Raw genomic sequence first — 19,114 nt, forward strand, 5'->3', positions numbered from 1 at the left:
GCGCAACAGGATTTTTGGATTGCCACTTAAGGTGTTCCTTATTTCATATGAAACAACTTGTATAGCTCAGCTGACTATACCTGGAGACAATAATGAACAAATAAGATAAGAGATTTGAGGTAAAATCCTAGATAAAGTATTCTGACAATATACATCATTGGCTGAGCAGATTCTCATTGTTTGTCATTTGAAAGAAGGGATGACGCCTACTATTTTAATAGAGTAGTCTCTTGAGAAGAGGCCCTTTGATACTCATGCCTAATGATAAGCATGCGTTGGCCTGTTACCATCGGACCCCCGTGGCAGATGGCGAATGAGGGCCCATGTCCCTACATTTCTTTATGTCTCTCGTCCTCTCACTCTCTCCAGCCAGTGGAATAATGAAAACCCCAATCCTGGTCATGGCTGGCTCAATCTCATTATAATCTCTTTTATTTTATTTTATTCATTCGGCCCCCTTGGGATGCTGTCTGCCGAAGACTTGGCTTCCAACCTCCAGGGAGAGCATCTTTTGAAACAGCCAGGAGACCTAATGAAGTCACAGAGTGGCACAATTATTTCCCAAAGAAAGAGCATTAATGTACTCCGAAATTCCCTCTGGAAAAACATGATGACAATTGGTTTGTACAGCTTTGATCGTTGCTTTAAATACTGCCCAAGATAAACTGCGGGGTTAGCCCCCTGTGCCACTGATAACTAGAAGAGCCAGAAGTGGCTATCAAACAGCAGCTCTATCAAATGGGCCGCTTCAAAAGCTAACAACAAAAGGTAAAAAAAAAAATGGCAGATGTCATCAAGTCACATGTCCCTCCGGGGACAGACTCTGGCCCGACCAAGGACACAAAAGACACAATATGAAGGATGGAAACAATTCTGAAGAAGGGTTACAAATCTTGTATGATTCACCAAGGAATCAGAGAGCAGGGATTTCATGCAGACATTGGGGCGGTAAGCCAGACCCTATCTTTGGTTACCATCACTTCCTGCCAGCACACAATCGACTGTGTACACATATACATTTTGGTTACCATAGTACGCCTGTGCTTTTTATGTGTGCATACTGTACAAAACCATTTGGATGGTTGGATGGAACACCATTATCTTACATATTTCATATTCTTGAGATTTTATTACAATAGTTTATCTTACTGCCTGTAATACTTCTACAGATTGCTTGATACATGGTACTGTATATTCTGCCAGCATCATACATCCAAGATGAAGGATAAATGAGCATTCTGTACAAAAGCCACAGTTTCTACTTGTGGTTTCAGGCCTAGACAGGAATAAGAAGCCTCTAGAAGGTAAGAGGATGAGGTCCTGGTATTGGCATTCATAGAACATCTTAGTTTGTTTACACCTGTTTTAGTCCAGAAGTTGACTTACAAAACTATTGAGCGTTTTCTGAAGCCAGTTCTTGATGGTGTGCGTTTACTTCTCTGAAACATCCTGATGAGTAAAGACGAATATATGCCTTTTACTAGCACCATGGAAATGTTGTGCTTGGTGAAGCTACAGCATCGATTAATTGCCGAAAATAATGTGCTTTAAATAAACAATTTGGAATAGTTTTTTCAGCTGACTGGAAACTTAAAGCACTAAAATCTAGAGGTATGGGATATGTAGACCCACTTGAAGAAACAAAAAAAAAGTGTTTCTGTTTGATAAACAACATTTTCTTCATAATTCTTGAGGAAAATCAGACATCTTTAACTGACAGGAAGTACTTTAGTTTAGTAATGAGTCGTTAACACATATATAACCGACCCTGTTCACTATTTTTGGATCTTATAAGGCTACTCTAAGTGGACAAAGCATTCCTAGCAATGCTGAGGTGTGAGTTGTCTCTTTTGGTAATGAATTCAAGCAGACTGCTAAAGTGCAAAAAACAGGAAGCAAGACACACTGTGTGTGCCATTGTTGCATTGTACAAATGGAACGATTATTCAGCGTGAGATTATGAAAACCTCGCTTATAGATTGCATTTTTACAGCACACAGTAAGCGCAGATCATTTGATATACAATTTGTGACTGCTGCTCTAAAAGCAACTTTGATAATAGGCTTTTTGTATCACAACCGCTTAAAATATTTAACAATATATGTTTGGTTATCTATCAAGGTATATTTTCTAAGGGAGGTCATACAAAAGAGGAAGAAGAAGCTCCTTGTGCATCATAGGAAAGACTTAAACACTTTTATAACCGCTAACATTGTCCGTTTATATAGTACTTCTCAGCATCTATCCATAATATACATGTGCAGGATCGATCTAAAGTGATAGAGTGGATGTGTAAACAGCCCTGTGGTTCAGGAGACCAATGGAAGCCCCATAGGCAACGTGTGTTGCTCCGGTCCAGGCTCCTCATTGGACGGCAACGTGTGCTGCTCCGGTCCAGGCTCCTCATTGGACGGCAACGTGTGCTGCTCCGGTCCAGGCTCCTCATTGGACAGCAACGTGTGCTGCTCCGGTCCAGGCTCCTCATTGGACGATGGTGGCATCTCCTGGTGGAGACCTAGAATCTCCACCATACCTGTCCCAGTGTGAGGAACGCCGATGTGCATTAGGTGCCTCTGTAAGTGTTTGATCCAGTCCTCCTGGACAGACAGAGGGCCCTGGAACACTAGGTCACAGAATCTATGTGAGGGAAATGGTTGAAATTGGGTTAAGATGTCTGTACGGCACAAAACAACGGAAATGCAGATATCAGTGGGACATTTTCGAGTTTAGGACGACCGTTGGTACCTGCAGGTCAGTCTGTAGATCTGCTCCACAGCATTCGACTGAGGAAAAACCTTCTTTTTAAGCCCGGGTCTTGGTCTCAACTTCTTTTGTTTACAATCATAGCCTAGACAAAAGAAAATAGATAACACTCAACCATGCCCTCTTCATGGACAGTGTAGCGGCCTTACAGGTCAGAGTATCAGTTAGTTCTCCTGTTTGTCCAGGGTGCAGACTTACTTGTGCCTTCTAGCATTGCGACCCTCTTCCTCCGTGCGTAAGCTCTAAGGTGATTGGACAAGCTGACAGCACTAGGAAAGATTGTATTGCAGTGAATGCACATCTTCTTAATGGATTCGGGCCCATCTGGAAGATGAGGCAGGCATTGCAATTTAATAAAAAATAAAAGCAAACTTTGATAACTGAACACCATTCTAAACTTTAAATCAGTTTCAACGGTTTGTGACGACACATCGAAGGTAAAGACAGCATTCATAAAAAATAAAAACCTTAAATGTCAGTATTACAACACTCACTTTGTTTTATATTCATGAACAGAAAATACATCTCTTGTGGATAATTTCCAAGTTGGAAAATAGTTTAAACTATGTATTAGGTAGCAGGAGGTCTGAAGCATTAATACAGTGGTGCATGGCCAGGCTAACGAGTGAAAGTGCTATTCCCTAACCTTGGCCTCCATCTGTTTTCACATTCATAGAATCTGTTCTACATTCTGCTGCTTGGGAAGGGTTGTTGATAATGTTTATCACAGTCTGAAGTCTTCAGGGGGCCTATTTTCACCTCTGCCACCTACTGTATGTAGGGCAAGTCATGGGCCTTTAATATGGATTTTTGAATTAGCTTTGTGATACGAAACCAGCTATCGGAAGGTGCATAGTATTTCACTCTTGTATTGTATATTTGCCAATTTGTGTAGATTGAGGACGAGCTTAGTATGGTTTCTACAAGCACACTCTCAAGTAGCACTGATTGGCTGACTAGGCCACACCATTTATAAGAAATTAAGGAATACATTTGCACGGGTGTGAAAATCAAAGTGACAGCTTCCAATTCATTTCACACCTAATAGTAAAAAAACATCTGCTACATTAGCTGTTGTTTTTTTGTTTTTTTACCATGACGAGCCACCAAGGTTATTTTAATGACCTGCAAATCGTTTGCAACCTTGGATGTGCCAAATGAATCGCTTCTTGGTTAATTAACAAAATGTCTTGAAACTTTTTGCATACATTCTTCCCACACTCTGCGTTAAGTCTCAATTGAACATTGTTCTGATTACAGCCTCGAATTGAACAGATAAAAGCCTTTTGATCTGTATGCATGAGATGGTCTATTTTAATTTACAATTCCAGCAACCGTCTAAATTCACTGGAAAAAAATATTATTGACATTCACGCCAACACTTTCCAGCCGTGGAACAACTAGTAACACAAATTGGAATTCAAATGTACGGTGGGGGGGGGGGGGGGTGTTTGGGAGATAAAAATCTCTATCAATATATTTCTGCATACCTGAACAAAACTATCATTTGGACAGACATTAAACAAAGGTGAGTAAACATGCCTGATGTGTTTCCAACTCGACATCAAATGATCTGAAAAAAAAATTGCCTCCTTTTTTTTCCCCTTGTTTCAAAGGCACTCCGGTGACATGTATTCTATCTGTACGTGCTACAACAATTCAAATGATCGTGAACTTTTTCTGCCTTTTGCATTATTTCCCGGGCTCTTGCATGTCACTGAAGCCTTCAAGGTTTCTGACAGAGCAGCACGCGATCTAGTGTACGATTTCGCATGCATATTTAATGGCGCACCATAGGATTGAAACTGTGATTTAACATGACTCTCTAAATAATGTAATGGTGTAGAGGTAGTGTAACAGATACTTTAACAGCTGTGCGACATCACAGTTTCAGCAGAGAAACAGCGTGATAACCGTGATTGTAGGACACATTCCTGAGGGCCCGCCCTCTCGGAAAGTTCACAACGAATCACCTATCATCCATCAACCAATATTTCATCATCATTTAACAACATCTTCCCCCAATAAAACCTCTACAGATTTACACGTGTTTCAAACCCAGGTCAAAAACATCTCGCTCCTCACCACGGGCCCAGTTTGGTTCCAAACCGGTTGCTTGTGTCCCCTCCGCGTTCTCTTTGGTCACGGTGTAGTGCTTCCTGACTCCGTCTCTGGCCTCCAGCTCCTGATTTCTCCTCCTCTTCAGCAGCTCCACCAGAGTGCTGGACGAGGACGGAGTCCCCCTCCGGGCCTGCGACTCAACCCCCTTGTCGGAGAGATCCTCTGTCTCCTCTTTAGGTAAACCGCCCCCCCACGGAGCGCCGGCCCGGACGCCGTGTTGGATCTTCACCGGGACGCCTGTAGGCATCAGGAACAGCCCGTCGCTGCCGATGAACTTCTGGGAGACGAAGGGGCGAGACCGGGACTGCTTCCTGTTTAGGAGCTGGAGAACGTTCTGGTGTTCTTTCTCGTTCCGGAGCAGCTCGTTGAGGATGCACAGAGGGGACTTACTGGTGCTGGGGATCGTCGTACCTATTCTTTTCAGGTGTCCCCTCACGTGATTGGACAGACCGGTTTTGGTATCGAACCAGCCCCAGCACAAGGGGCAGGTGTGCTCACCTTGGGACTCTGGCTTGTCAGCTGTGAAGTTCACAAGCATGTCTTATATGTTAGCACAACTAACGTAAATCAATTTCATAAATCAATCTCATATTGATTTGATTGATATAGTGAGAACATAAAATCTATATCTACTACCTAAAAGTAATACATATTGAATACGTATGATCTCATATTAAGTTACACACACACACACGTATAGTATGAATATAGTATGAATAAAAAAACTAGAAAACTAGTATGAATAAAAAAAAAACTGTGAATCTGAATTGAAAGAAATGATAATACCTCTTTTGACTCTCCTCGACACGGAAGGAATCTTTCTGCGGATGCGGGGTTTACAGTCCTGTGACGCCACCTGTTCCGGTGAAACCATGTGACGAGAGTCGTAACTCAGCCCCACTCGATGGAGGTGTCCTCGCACGTGATTGGACAGGCCCACTCCAGACTCGAACGTTGCCGGGCAGTAGGGACACGACTTCTGCTCTGTCCCCAACAAGGATGGCATCTCCGAGGGCTCGCTATGAGGGGGCGCGGCCAGCGAAGGCGGGAAATCGTCGCTAACAGCGCTCTCTATACACTCCTCCTTGACGACGAGCTGCTGTATGTTGCTGCTGTCGTCGTCCTCCCTGTCGGTCCTTTCGAACGGGTCGTCGGCCGGGGCGGCGTCCTCCTCAACCGCGGCCCTCTGTCTCCGTATGAAGTAGCTGCGGGCGTAGGGGTTCTTCTCGTTCTCGTTGCTGTCCAGGAAGTGTGCCGTGGCCTCGCCGGTGTAGTCGCTGAAGTCGTACGTGTCTTCGTCGTCCGCGCCCTCAGGAGCGGCGTTTCCCTTTGACCTTTGGGGGAGTCTCGGTAAGGCATCATCAACCCTCCTGTCGATAGCGTTGCGCAACGGCGTTGACATTTTTCTTTTGGATAAGGACTTTTGGAAAACAGCTTGTTCTTCGACATTCCTGCCAGCTAAGTCACAGTCTCCATGCCGACTGTCAGAGTTGTAGCCATGACAGAATATCCGATCGGATTTAACAGTCTTGGATGTGAGCAGCACATCCATGTTCGAGGGATATTTTGTCCTTTCCGTGACGCCTATGTGGTCTTTCTCTTGATTGTCTTCCTCGACAAAAGGGAGACCTGTTGTCACGTCAATTTTCTCGTGCGGTTGCAGAGATAATTTGCTCCGCTTGTCACTCCTCTGCAAAGATTGTGACAGCTTGTTTGTTGAGCTGCCGAGACTGTGCTTGAACTGTGAGGAGTCGAGACCTTTGTACGACTCCTCTGTGTCTGGGTTCCTCATGTGAAAGTCAGCTTTACTACTAGTCCATAAGGCCAAGTCTGCAGCTTTCCACAAGGCTGTTTTTTTCACACAGAACTTTGGCTTTAGCTGCAATGGTTTTAAATCAGCATTTTTGGACTGGTCAGCTACCTCATCTATATTGCACATTGATTCTTTGTAGTTGGACACTTTGCCAGAAAGCGCATTCTCATATTCCTCATCAGACATCTCCTTGTGTATCAACCGCAAATGCATTTTGAGGCTATTTTCATTGTGGGAGGTGAACGGACACCCTTTACAGTGAAAGAGAGCAGGACCCGGATCGTCACAAAACATGGCTATCTTCGAGTCCTCCTCGCTCGAGAACGTGTTACTGTGTGTTTTAAAGTGCACTTTGTGCATGTGTGCTTTGAGGCCTTGTTCCGTCAGAGCATCATGGTTGCATTCTTTACAGCTGTGGCGGCCCCTACCTCCCTCGCCATGGGTCTTGGCATGCTGGACGAAGGCATTGGGGCAGTTTGAACCAAACACACACCGGGGGCACTGCAGCCAGGCCCCCTTGCCCTCATCCGGACGCTGGCTGAGTCCCTTGATCTCCTCCATGAGTTTCTCCCGTCGTTCCTGGTGGATAATCATGTGCTTCGAGAGGGAGCTGTGATCGCGAAACGAACGCCCACACTCTCTGCATATGAAAGGTCGCGGGACGTTCTCTTGGCGCACCTGATTACGCACATCTAAATGATATATCATGTGTTTATGCAAATGCCTTTGTTCCTTGATATGAACACTGCGCTTTGTGAATGGAAAGCAGGGCGGCTCCTGTTCGGACGGATCCTTTTTCAGTTTCTTCGGTTTCGTGCTGCCGATGTCGTCTTGATTGTCCTTATCGCAACCTTTGTAAGCTGCGGCGACCGCAGATTTAAAATCGTGGTCGTCTTCCTCATTGGCGTCGATATGCGTATCTTCGTTTGCGTCATTGCCGTAGTAACGTCTTTCTTTGTGTTGGCGTGAGGGCGTGTGGATGTTGTGCTTCCTCCGTCTTTGGCTCACGTAACGGGGGCTTCCGGAATTTTCCTCGAGGCTTCTGTTTACGGCGTGGCCGTTCCACAAGAAGCGCATGAGCTCCTTCTGAGGGTCCCAGTTCGCGTCTTCGTCCTCGTCGTTGGGGTCATCGGAGGAGCTCTCCGACGACTCCGTGTCAAACTCCCACATCGAGCCTGCGTCTATTCTTTTGTTCGTCGAGATTTGGCTAACGCGTGTTTGGTCTGGACCGCGGCCCGGGGGAGGGGCAAGGAGAAGTTCAGCCGCGCTCTTCTCGGTGTCAGACGGCGGCGGGGTGGCGCCCGGTTGCGTGATGGCGCCCGGCTGCGTGGGCAGTGTTTTCAGAAGACACCCCGCTGTCTTTCTCCGAGCGTCTGATTGAAGCACGATGGGTGGCGGTAACACCTGAAGGCCTGTGTCCTCCTCCGGTTGCCGTGCCGTATCCAGGACATTGTTGGGTAAAATGCTGCCTTTGTTCAGGACACAGCTCTCCTCTGAGGTGGGGTGTGAACCAGGTCCATTAACACGTGCTCCTAAAGGCAACGAATTGCCTGCGTGGGGAACAGCAGGGACACTGTTGTATACAAATGGATTCGGCTGGGCTCCATTTAAAAGGTTTCGGCGTGCGTCCGAGGACAGCTGCTCTGACAGACCTGAAGCATGGTTCTTAAGGGAGAGCGGGTGGCTGTGTAATGGTTCCTGGGTGGGACCTGAGCTGTCAGATTCTGGTTCCACATCTTTGTCCTCTTGTGCATTTGGCTTCAGATCAGCCATCTCTGCAACACACTCTGGAAAAAGAATACCACAAAATGAACTTAAAGTGTGCCTCTTCATATAATCTATCTTATATATAATAATGCGTTCTTATCTCTTAGGTCCGAAGAATTCACTAGATTAAACATTTCTATATTTAACATTTCAACTGACACCTGTAACAATTTACTCAATGAATTATTCAACAAAAAATGTGCGCTAACAATTATAATTTTTTCACACTTAGAACTGGTCGCTGTTAAGTAGCAGTTTTGCCATGTTCGTGATGTTCCAAAACATGATAGTCGCATTATTCTGTGCTCGCATTATGATTTTCCAACACTCACTTCCTCCCGTCTTCACAACAAACCCTGCTGTTAGCCCTGGGTACCCTGGTGAGGATGCTTAATTATCTGAGCACACCTCTGGGATACAACCTTCCTGTTTCTCCCCCCTTAAGTTCTCAGACGCCTGCTAAAATTGACCAATTTCCATGGGAACAAAGTACACTTCCAATGAGATCATATTCTATTTTACCACTCTCTGATGGTGCCAACACAGATCCCAGCACGAGACTGTTGTTGCTTGAATCCTGACAAATTGGCAGGCGCACTCATTCACTCACTCTCACAATACACACACACACCCACAACACACACACCCACAACACACACACACACACACACAAACACAGCAGCCACAGACCTTTTAAGTCTGCCCAGATCTCTGGATGTAAGACAGACAACTGTTGTTTGAATATCTGTGCAAACAAGCCACTAAAATGGAAGGGGGGTGAGGGGAATACACAAATATTTAAATTATATAATTTACAAAGCTCTCTCAGTGTTGTACCATTCAGATTTGGAGGGTGAGCGAAAGTATTTTCAGGGTTATACTAGCCCCACTAGACTACAAATGCTCAGTGGATTTGACATCCAGTATTCTCTCTCTCTACAGGAAGCTTCGTTGCTAACAAAGTGGTAAATTCAGTGTTAATGAGTGGCTTCACTGTTGCCACCTCAGAGGTAAAACCTTCCGAGCTCCATATTCTCTCCATCTGTTGTGGTGTGAGGAGTTCGGAGAGGGAACAGACGTTCCACATTTAAAGCGAACTTCTCTGCAACCCCCCAAACAGCAGGGTGGCAAAGCCAACAGAATATCATTTCAGCTTTAAATTTACAAGCCTCATTAGCAGCCAACTCACACGCAACGTCCCTCCATATATATAACAACAAGGATTCACCAGCAATTCGAATTAAAAAAATAATTTGCTTCTATTTACTTCATTTAGTCAATGTTAAAAGGCTGACTTTGCCTTGCCGGGAGATATTTACAAGGATTATGAGCTTAAATGCATTTAAGCCATATGCACAGATCGATTCAGAACTGTGTGCTGTTTCACTATTCCTTCTCTGTTTTTTCCCCATAGACATCCTCCATGGTCTGTAGTGATTCAGTTCAAAAGGGGATAAAAAATAAAAATGATTTGGTTACATCAGGAATCAACAAAGTCAACAAAAACTTCCTGCGACACCTTTTGCATGTGTAGGATATCGCACTGGGCCTATTCCCTCTTAAATGTTTTATATTTCGTGTGGTCTTTTAGCACATGCACAGACACTCTTATTGCACCTCATCTTGAGGTTACTGAAGAAAAAAAACAGTGAGGTGATAATTGCATATCATCATAATTATTCTGTAGTCCCTGAAGTGAAAACCTTTCTGGGATATTTAATAATCAGCTTGTCTAAGCTGAATGGTACTATTTTTCCTCACACTTCAGTAGTCAGAAGTTCACCTAAACCCAATTTTGGTCACAAAACCAAGTAATAAAGATTTTGTGATGAAACTATCCCGACAGATCATACATAGTTTGTTCTATTCCTGTTGCCCCAGTCTGTTAACATAAAGGCACACATATGAATGCCAAATGAATGAATGAAAAAAATGTTCCTGAAACAGATAAGACACTCATGTTCTCAACCAAGTGTGAAAATGTTCTACTGCAACAGCACTGCAACTGAGCACCATCACTGGGACGTGGAGGGGCGAGGAAGACATTGATTGCGAGACGTCAGTGTGAATTCCTCCTTTCGGCTGGACTGTGGTGGACATATTCTGGCAGCATCGCGGAGACGATGGATGAGACCAACTGGGACCAGTCAGATAGACCATTTCAACTGTGAGAGCCGTCTGTATAGATCAACACCCATCCTTACCTCTCTGTGCCCCCCACTCCTCCCCCCCCCCCCCCTCTCCTTCGCTGGAAAAAAACATCTAAACTAGGCAGGCCATGGCCCCTCAAGTACCGCGCTCCACAACTTCCTCAGCTAATGGGATCTATTGATTTATTTGACACAATGTGTATTTATGAAGCTGCCTCTCAAGTGCAAGAGAGTATCAAAGCATGGCTCAAAGCAAACAGGCGGAGATTCAGCTTGACACTTCAGCAATCCCAACGAGAGTGTGTTCTCTCATTGCCACAGTGAAGAGAAGACGCCCAGATCTGTGCAACCGTTGGTGTCTTAAACTGGTAGTTTACAACATAAACCCAGACACCTCGGAACATTGGTGAAATTATCTGCAAACAACTCCCCCCCCAAAAAAAAATCTGGTTTCAGACAGTGTTGCAATTTACGCTAGGCTACACAAAGCTTCCAGTCATTCGTTCAATTTCTTATCTGTACATCTTATTAGTAAATAATGAGAAGTCTCCTAGATTACATTTGCCTGGATTAGGCTCCATCATTTTACCCAAAATGCTTGTCAACCAAAGGTCATTTCCATAATAATGGCCTCTACTCTCCCTAATGGGATTTGGGCTATGATTATGTATAGCCAGATCCAGAACAGACACTATCAGCCCTGTCACGCTGAATAGTGCAAATGTAATTACACAAAGCCTTTGATAACCCAACTATGTAATCTACTACTAGAATAACGAGACATGATGCCTGTGTTTGGCTCAAATAGTATAATTAGAGGTCACGGATAAATCGCTCAGGGATGAATCGCAAGGCCTGATTTGAGCTCAGTGTCGCACAATAGAAATTGAATAGAGTTTTGACATTATGTTTGGGGTGAACCTAGAAGAAATTATAATCACCTCCAATGTCTTGATGATTTTTTAAAAAATGCACACATACAGTACAAGTGATATGAAATAATATAATAAAATGGATGAGATCCACAGTGCCACAATACTACACATTTCTACAGCACTTTGGTCGACATAAGTAGTTTTTAAATGTGCTTTATAAATCAATTTGACTTGACTTGACATTTCTAGGATCCCAATCTGTGCTGCTTATGTATTTGAAATAACACAAAGTTTGACACCTTAGTGTCGGCACAAGCCATTGGCTTCCAAAGACCTACAAAATGACTTGCGGGTGATGCAAAGTTGAGCAAATGTGGACTCAAAGTAAACTGTCCAGAGACGTGCTCTGGTTTCTACCTCCTGAACCCAACAGAACAAAAGAACACATCCTGCCTAAAGCTACAGGGCAAACCTCATCACCCCGTCATGAAAAAGGTAGAAAACACACTCCACACCAGCCCCCTCACCCCTCACTTCGCCGTGCCCCCCCACCCCCACCCCCGTTCTAAAAAAGAGGGTATAAATGAAATAGCTGTGATGGTAGATTTACTGATGAAAAAAAGGTGTAGCGGGAACATTCAAAGTGATAAAAGGGGACAGGGAGCGAGTGACAGTTGGGTTAAGACAGAAGTCATGTTCAATAGCAGGTAGAAACATCAAACAGGGAGTTCACAGGAACCCTATGCAACCTTGTCTTGAAGGAGGATTTTCTGTTGTGTGGAGTAGATTATATCTGTTCAAGCTGCTGACTCGATCTCATTTGCTGCCCATAGTATTAGAGGGGGATTAAACGATATAAACTTTGAAGCTTTAAACAATACCTTTCAAAATTTAACGGATTAAGGGAGGGATGACTGGTGGGGATATCCCAAGGCTTTGTTAGTTTTAAACTCCTTTTTAAAGGAAGGAAAAAAAAACGTCAGTCTGAAATTTCTCAGGCATGTGACCATTTTAATGAGTCTTCTCTCACGTTGAGGGCAGTGGGCACCAGAGAGATGCTTAGCAGATGGCTCTGATAAACATCATATCTGCTCTGTTTAGACACACTCATCCTCATCTCCCAACACTGAGAGGGAAAACAAGCAAGACCAACGCCAGCACACCCCACCTATTCGCCTGGGTTTGCCAGACTGCATGTGCCCGTTGAAATTCAATGTATTGTGATTTTCTTCCCTCTTGGCAATGCGTGGTTGTGTGTTATATATGTATATAGTCAGATCCGTTTAAAATATGCGTAAAATATGCTAGAATTACACTGGTGTGTATTTTTTATTTATTGACGGAATACGGAATGTTGGCTTTTATCAAATATGATCATTACCGTCGAGCTTTCTGTACATAAATACTTTGGGGCGCGGAAAGATGCAAGCCGCTGTCGTGATTGGGCACGCTCAGAAGAATTCCTCTTTGGATGAGATGGGGGGGGGGGGGGAGAAAATCCTCTAACTTTGTCGCTGGCGCTTTTCTGTAGACACGTGACCAATCAGATGAAAGAGATATCGTGTCAAACTCTTCTCCAAATTGAGGACAGGCTCTACTCTGCCTAGCTGACATCAGTGAGCTTAAATTTGGAGAAATGTCAAGCATTGCAGATATAAGGATGAAACACCTCTCATTACCTTTCTTTAAAACATAATATGAATACCTGGCTCCGTCAGGGGGTACATGGCAGGCACTGATGACAAGGAATAGAGGCAGCAAGGCCCTGGTGCCAGCTAACTAGATAGCAAGCAAAGACCAAGTCATTTCTCAATACCTATCAGCGGCTTGTCGTTGAGCAGAGCACCCCCATCGTTTTCATTCAAAAAACTTTATGCTGAGCTCCCAATGGCATTTTCCCTGAGGTATGCACAAATCTGAAACAGAGAATAGATTTGGGTAGGATGCAAAATGACACACGGTCCCCTGGTCAAAAATAGAATAAAAAAAAACTATTTTCAACGTTTCTAAACATACATTTAATCTATAAATATAGGTGTAATTACTACCAGAGTGAAGCTTTGTTTTGTTAAATCGGATCCAACACATGATGCTCTCTGAAGACCAGGGCAGCTTGAACATGCTAGCCTTGACAGCAGTGGGATTCCCGCTTAAGCCTTGCCCAAGCACACACACACACACACCCACGTATACACACGCACCCGTGAGGTGATTATTCAGCGCTGCTTGTCAATTGCACCTCTTCTACCTGGATCAAGGAGTGGTCTTTCACCAGGGGCCTGCACCCATGCCAGTCATTAACACGGGAGAACCACTCTATCAACTCCAGCTCCAAATAAATCAAAGGGTCGGCCACAGAAGAAAAGGGGCTAATATTTCCTCAATAACCCCAGAGAGGCTCCATGGAGAGATGTAAATTGCCTCCCAGGAGACTCCAGGGGATGTGAGGAAGGAGTTGGCTGGGAGGCATGGCGAAGCTAATGAGTATAATGGTAAATGTATACAAGGAGAGAGAGAGAGAGAGAGAGAGAGAGAGAGAGAGAGAGAGAGAGAGAGAGAGAGCGAGAGCGAGAGCGAGAGCGAGAGAGAGAGAGAGAGAGAGAGAGAGAGAGAGAGAGAGAGAGAGAGAGAGAGAGAGAAAGAAGAGAGAAGAGAGAAGAGAGAAGAGAGAAAACCCCTTGTCTATTCATACCAATTAATATAATCTTATCAATGGAGCTACGCTGGCTGAAAGAGGGGGCATCTCAGACTGGCCACTGATCACAGGCCCTCCTACCCAGTTCCTCCTTCAGAGCGTGTGTATTATTCAACAGGGGCTCGGCTACAGTCATTAACCCTGTGGGACACTGAGCCAGGTGGGGGGTTGAGGGGTTAAGGGGTTTAAAAAAAAATACCTCCCTCCCAACAATAACACAAATCTGACCAAATCAAAGAGGTTCAGAAATGTCCGTATTTGAAGAGTGGACCCCCCTCCCCTTTACTCATTGTTTTTGAACAATTGTTGTTTTCGACTGGGCTGGTTTAACTTAAAAGAGAACAACACACCACTAAGTCCTGAACTCGTCGTGCTACTTGGGATGTGGGATAAGGGAGCTCACAACATCATATGACAATTGGTGATATGGCATGATATACACCCTAATCTCATTATGCTGTGTACATGATTGCATCACTGAACTTTCAGAGAGAGAGAGAGAGAGTGAGTGAGAGAGAGAGGGTAAGAGAGAGGGGAAAATGAATCTTATCCTCAGCATAGAATATAGGATTTTGTGAAAAATGATTTGATCTTTCATTCCTTTTATTTCACTTGTTTGTTGTGTCTTCTGACGTTCCCTTTCATTAACTGGTGCGGCAGAATTCATTTCAAGTTTTGTTTTCAAGCCTCCAAAGGCGTTACTTTCATCAACAACATTTGGTTTACTCACAATAAATACCCAATCTGAACTCATTAGAAAACCTCTAACTATTTGTATCTGTTCTCTATACATTCGACATGCATATCTGTTAATGTGTCTAATTTTCAGGTTATTTTATAGCCCTGTTTACACCAAATAGATGCACCTGTAAATGAAATACTGTGGTGATCTCAAGTTTAACTTAAGAGAAAACTCAGAAATGTCCTAAAATGTTGTATTTGTTGTCCTGTCAGATTTGTTGCATGTAACTTGGCTGTTTCTATGGTATTAAGCACAGTCCAATACCAAGCACCACCAACAGGTGGCGCTTCTCCAGCCAGACTGTAAACTGGCACAGACACATGAGATGAGCAAACACAAGGTGGCAAAGATAAAACTATGAATCATGGTAAATACTTTCAACACGCATCCTATTCAAGCGAAGGCCGTATTGTTTCGTATTTATAAACTGCATCGATTGTTTATCACCACCGAACCCTGTTACAATATTTAATATTTAAATAACAATCACTCTACATTCATTGCAAACAAGCACTCTGATTTGGCAATCTCGCTGCAGTGTGATAACTGAGCCATCTTAAAGCCGTGTTAGTACGGACTAGCAATTCAGCCAAGGTCTTGACCCTTTAGAGAAGTGAAAACCAAAATTAGAGAAGGACTTAGTTTAAGGGAGCATTTGCACTGCGAAGAAAAGGCCAAACAAATCCTTCAAACACATATTGTGAACGGGTGCCCCTGATATATTCTTTTGAAGGTCATTTTTAAAGACAGAGATGTGAGCCTGCCGGTGGGCGATTGGAGGATTTGTATCCCAGGGATCATCAAGAGGAGAGGAAGGAAGGTTAATCACTGTAACTACCCACATCCATAATGCTATCGTCTCAGAATGCCAGATTTCATTCCTTCAGCGTACTTATAAAAACCCCAATATCAGCATAATTGGGCCTAACCTGTGCAACCTGCGCTCAAATCTCTAAAATATCACATCCTGCTTGGGGAATAAATGGGAATTTAATGAGGAAAGAGCAGACCACAACCTTGGTGGATATCACATAACTGTTCCTCAGTCTTGAAACTAACGTAGTGGCAAACTTCTGGCTTTGTACCCTGTCAATCATTAGAGGGTGGATTTAAGTTTCAGTTGACTGATTTTCTATAGAAGCAATCAATGGCTATTGTACTTAACCAGTGGAACATTGGTCTGGTTTGCATTGATCCTCATACCTGTAAACACATATGAATATTGTCTCTACGGTGGTTTGATTTCAGGTCAACACTGGGCTGTGTGGCAGCCTGCAATATTTAAAATGTAAAAAGATACAGTATATATTCTAAACGGTTGAACAAACCTATGTTACTTACATGTCTTATTTCACGCAATTCTATGCATGCCTCGTTAGTGAAAGAAAAGAAGGTGGCTAGTAACATCTGTCATTTCCTCAAGTGAAGGATTCAAATATAAATGATCATATTCTGCCCCCTAGTGGTGGAAATGGTCTATAACCTGGTATGGACAGCCAGGATAGGGTTACTGGGCTGGCCTGGTGCCTCGTTCGCTCTGAGATGAAGATAACTATCTTCTCCTGATGGATAGCTCAGAGCTGGAATCTGTTATGTATATAAAGTACCACTTTATTTTCCTTTATATAAACGTGAGGTGTTTACATAGCGAATCAACAAATTACTTGTTGAAAGTGTGCAGAGGTCAAATCCCAGAAGACCAATTTCAGTCTAACATTAATTTACACTACCTTTTTCATCTATAGTGCAAAATCTAAATCATATTTACATTAAGATCAATGAAGTATAAATCATGTAAATGTATTGTCAGTTTTTTTCTTTTGGTAAGACATGAAAAATAATCAGGCTACATTAGCACTGGCAGGCTTAACGCCGACTGAAACCTGTCAAGCACTGACACGTGTACCTGACATTTCAGATTTAATTTGACTGGTAATCACACCCAGCTACTGTATCAGAGCATTTCACACTTCTGCAGAGAAGCTTCAGGTGCCAAGACAGTATCTAGACATAAAACTGTGCCCCTGAATCCTAACACCTCCAGTACCGTATGACGAGAGACACATAAAGCTACATTTCCCTCTAACTGTACGTTTTTCAGTCACAGTCACAATTCCTTCATGCCATGGATTGTCGACAACATCTGTCAAAAGTTCACCAAATTAAATGTTGTTAATATCATGTTCATGTGATGAAAATGTATTGGCACATGATGGCCTATGATATTTTGCTTGAATAAATAGTGGTTCAATTAAATACTTGGTTCGTGCATGCAGTCCTTTTACTTAAGGTTCCATTATGTTGCTAAGCTGTGTTTCTGATGAAAGTACATTTCTTACCAGTCTCTTCCAAAACATTGGTTTCACTGAAATAATCTTCAAAAAAACGACCTGTCAAAGAAAAAAAGTGTCTTCATTAGAAAAATATGCATATATTGTTTAACAGCAATACTGTACAGTATGTACTTTCAGTGTGTGTTTGATGTAATTTGTATTGCAGTGAAGTGCATTGTTTATCACAGTCATAACATGCTAAATAAGATGTACAGTACATTTGTCTAACTGCAATGAACTGTACAACTGTATGTTCTGTCAAAAAGAAAACTTTTAAGGCACATGCCAATATTATGCAATACAATTTCAAGTGACCTCAATCTAGCATCATGACACCTTTAGTGGGTTAGATTGTTGAAACTGATCCAGTACCACAGGAAAATGATCTTGCCCTTATTTCTCTTCCACTAATAGATTTCGGCAGATCCCAAAGTTCCTGGTAGATTCCACCTGATAACTAAAATATCTCATATCTGCAGCTGGCTGCTGAGTCGCTAATTCGGGACAGTGTACTCCCATTAAATCAATCCCAGGCGACTTCATTTAGAAGCTGCAAGAGCAGTCAGCTAAACCAGAAGAGAACACGTAAATGTTCTGGAATTTCATACTTTTTGGATTCAGTGTTTGTCAAGTGACAATTTAGCATTAACCAACACTGAGGGTGACAACATCTATGGGTGATTATCTCATAGTGACACTCCTGCCTATGAGTATGTGTGCTAGATTTATTTCATACACTATGAAACCGTGTATTAAAAGGTTTGCTAACCACACTTACTGTAACCACTTGCAAAACCACAGAGAATTATTATTTTCCCTTGTCTTAACTTGTTCACCAAGTTTAAACAACACCTTGTTCACCTTGGATCCATCTATAAAGTTTTCTTTATATAAAGAGTTATATTCTTGAAGTGAAAACTGGACATATTATAGCGGTATAGGCTCACTGGAAACAGCTGAGCTCTGAAAATTCTGCTAAACTATGACACGTTTTTTAATACTGTCTGACCTTGTGATGAGACGATAGCACTTCATTGACCGACGCATCCGATCAATGTGGCACCTCTTTGTCAGGGGTTTGGTCAGCGTAGAATTGCAGGTTGCCTGGAAGGATAATATGCTGTGCTACTAATTCAATGACAACGTCTACCCTTTTGATGTGATAAACGACAACAAATGTGTCCAAGACACAGCGTTGTGTTACGAATTGTGTTTAGGGTGCGTAAGGTGGTGGCATTGGTGACGTCCGTAGTTTATCAATAAATCGTCCTAAATGCATGTAATGTTACTTCTTACCTAGCGTATCTGTGTTACCAGTGGTGCTCCATGAAATGCCCAAGCAGTTGCTACAAATATTCCCTGCTGCATGACAACACTCGACATTGTGTGATAGTACATCGACTATAAGTCTATACGTGTGTAATAGATCGACGTGAAGTTTGAGACCTACCTCCTTAGCGCAGGAAACTGTAACAATTCACAAGTTAGTTATTACACTTGACACTGTTCGTTTTTCGTCCTCCATCCATTATACTGTCGCCATTTTGCTTAAAATTCTGCAGGTTGAACTATAATTCTGGGAGGGATGTTCGTAGTAGCGAGAGAACCGTGATTACGCCTGGGAAGCAGTACATCGACGGTGTCTTCGTCAACATTTGAAACACGGTGTTGAAATGTTTATTGAAAATGATTTCGCAAACAAATTTCCTTTATTATTAAATAACGGCGATAATATTTGTGATTAAGTTACTGCCCCCTACTCACAATATGGAGTATCCCTGGCAGACTGCAAAATTCTTGGGATAAGTTGCTGTACAGTTCAAGGAAGGTAAAGATGTGAGGTGACACTGAAGGT

At 43.1% G+C, this 19,114-nt stretch overlaps 1 protein-coding gene across 5 annotated transcripts; it reads right to left on the reverse strand.

Moving 5' to 3' along the window:
* Positions 1–414: 414 nt before the first annotated feature.
* On the reverse strand, positions 415–18,871 carry znf644b (zinc finger protein 644b). 5 transcript variants are annotated; one of them, XM_047049975.1, is made up of 9 exons: positions 18,710–18,871; positions 18,269–18,363; positions 17,266–17,316; positions 8,350–8,484; positions 5,671–8,247; positions 4,849–5,403; positions 2,962–3,087; positions 2,746–2,848; positions 415–2,637 (listed from the first exon to the last, which is right to left on the reverse strand). In XM_047049975.1, the coding sequence occupies exons 4-9, from the start codon at positions 8,468–8,470 to the stop codon at positions 2,310–2,312; spliced, it is 3,810 nt and encodes a 1,269-aa protein (XP_046905931.1). In that variant the 5' UTR covers positions 8,471–8,484; positions 17,266–17,316; positions 18,269–18,363; positions 18,710–18,871; the 3' UTR covers positions 415–2,309. The 5 variants fall into 5 exon arrangements, with proteins under 5 accessions (XP_046905931.1, XP_046905928.1, XP_046905929.1 ...); XM_047049972.1 differs by having other exon boundaries at positions 5,671–8,484; XM_047049973.1 differs by lacking the exon at positions 18,269–18,363 and having other exon boundaries at positions 5,671–8,484.
* Positions 18,872–19,114: the final 243 nt, after the last annotated feature.

This window comes from Hypomesus transpacificus, chromosome 26 (assembly GCF_021917145.1).
Source record: "Hypomesus transpacificus isolate Combined female chromosome 26, fHypTra1, whole genome shotgun sequence".
In the NCBI taxonomy this organism is placed as follows: domain Eukaryota; kingdom Metazoa; phylum Chordata; class Actinopteri; order Osmeriformes; family Osmeridae; genus Hypomesus; species Hypomesus transpacificus.

Bases quoted from the DNA above. Each gene is read 5' to 3' on its own strand.
- znf644b (XM_047049973.1), bottom strand. From the start codon at position 8,470: ATGGCTGATCTGAAGCCAAATGCACAAGAGGACAAAGATGTGGAACCA. The intron at 3,088-4,848 runs GTGAGGAGCGAG...CTCATCTTCCAG, and splicing joins GGAACCAAACTGGGCCCGTG to ATGGGCCCGAATCCATTAAG. The intron at 2,638-2,745 runs GTACCAACGGTC...TCCCTCACATAG, and splicing joins ATCTACAGACTGACCTGCAG to ATTCTGTGACCTAGTGTTCC.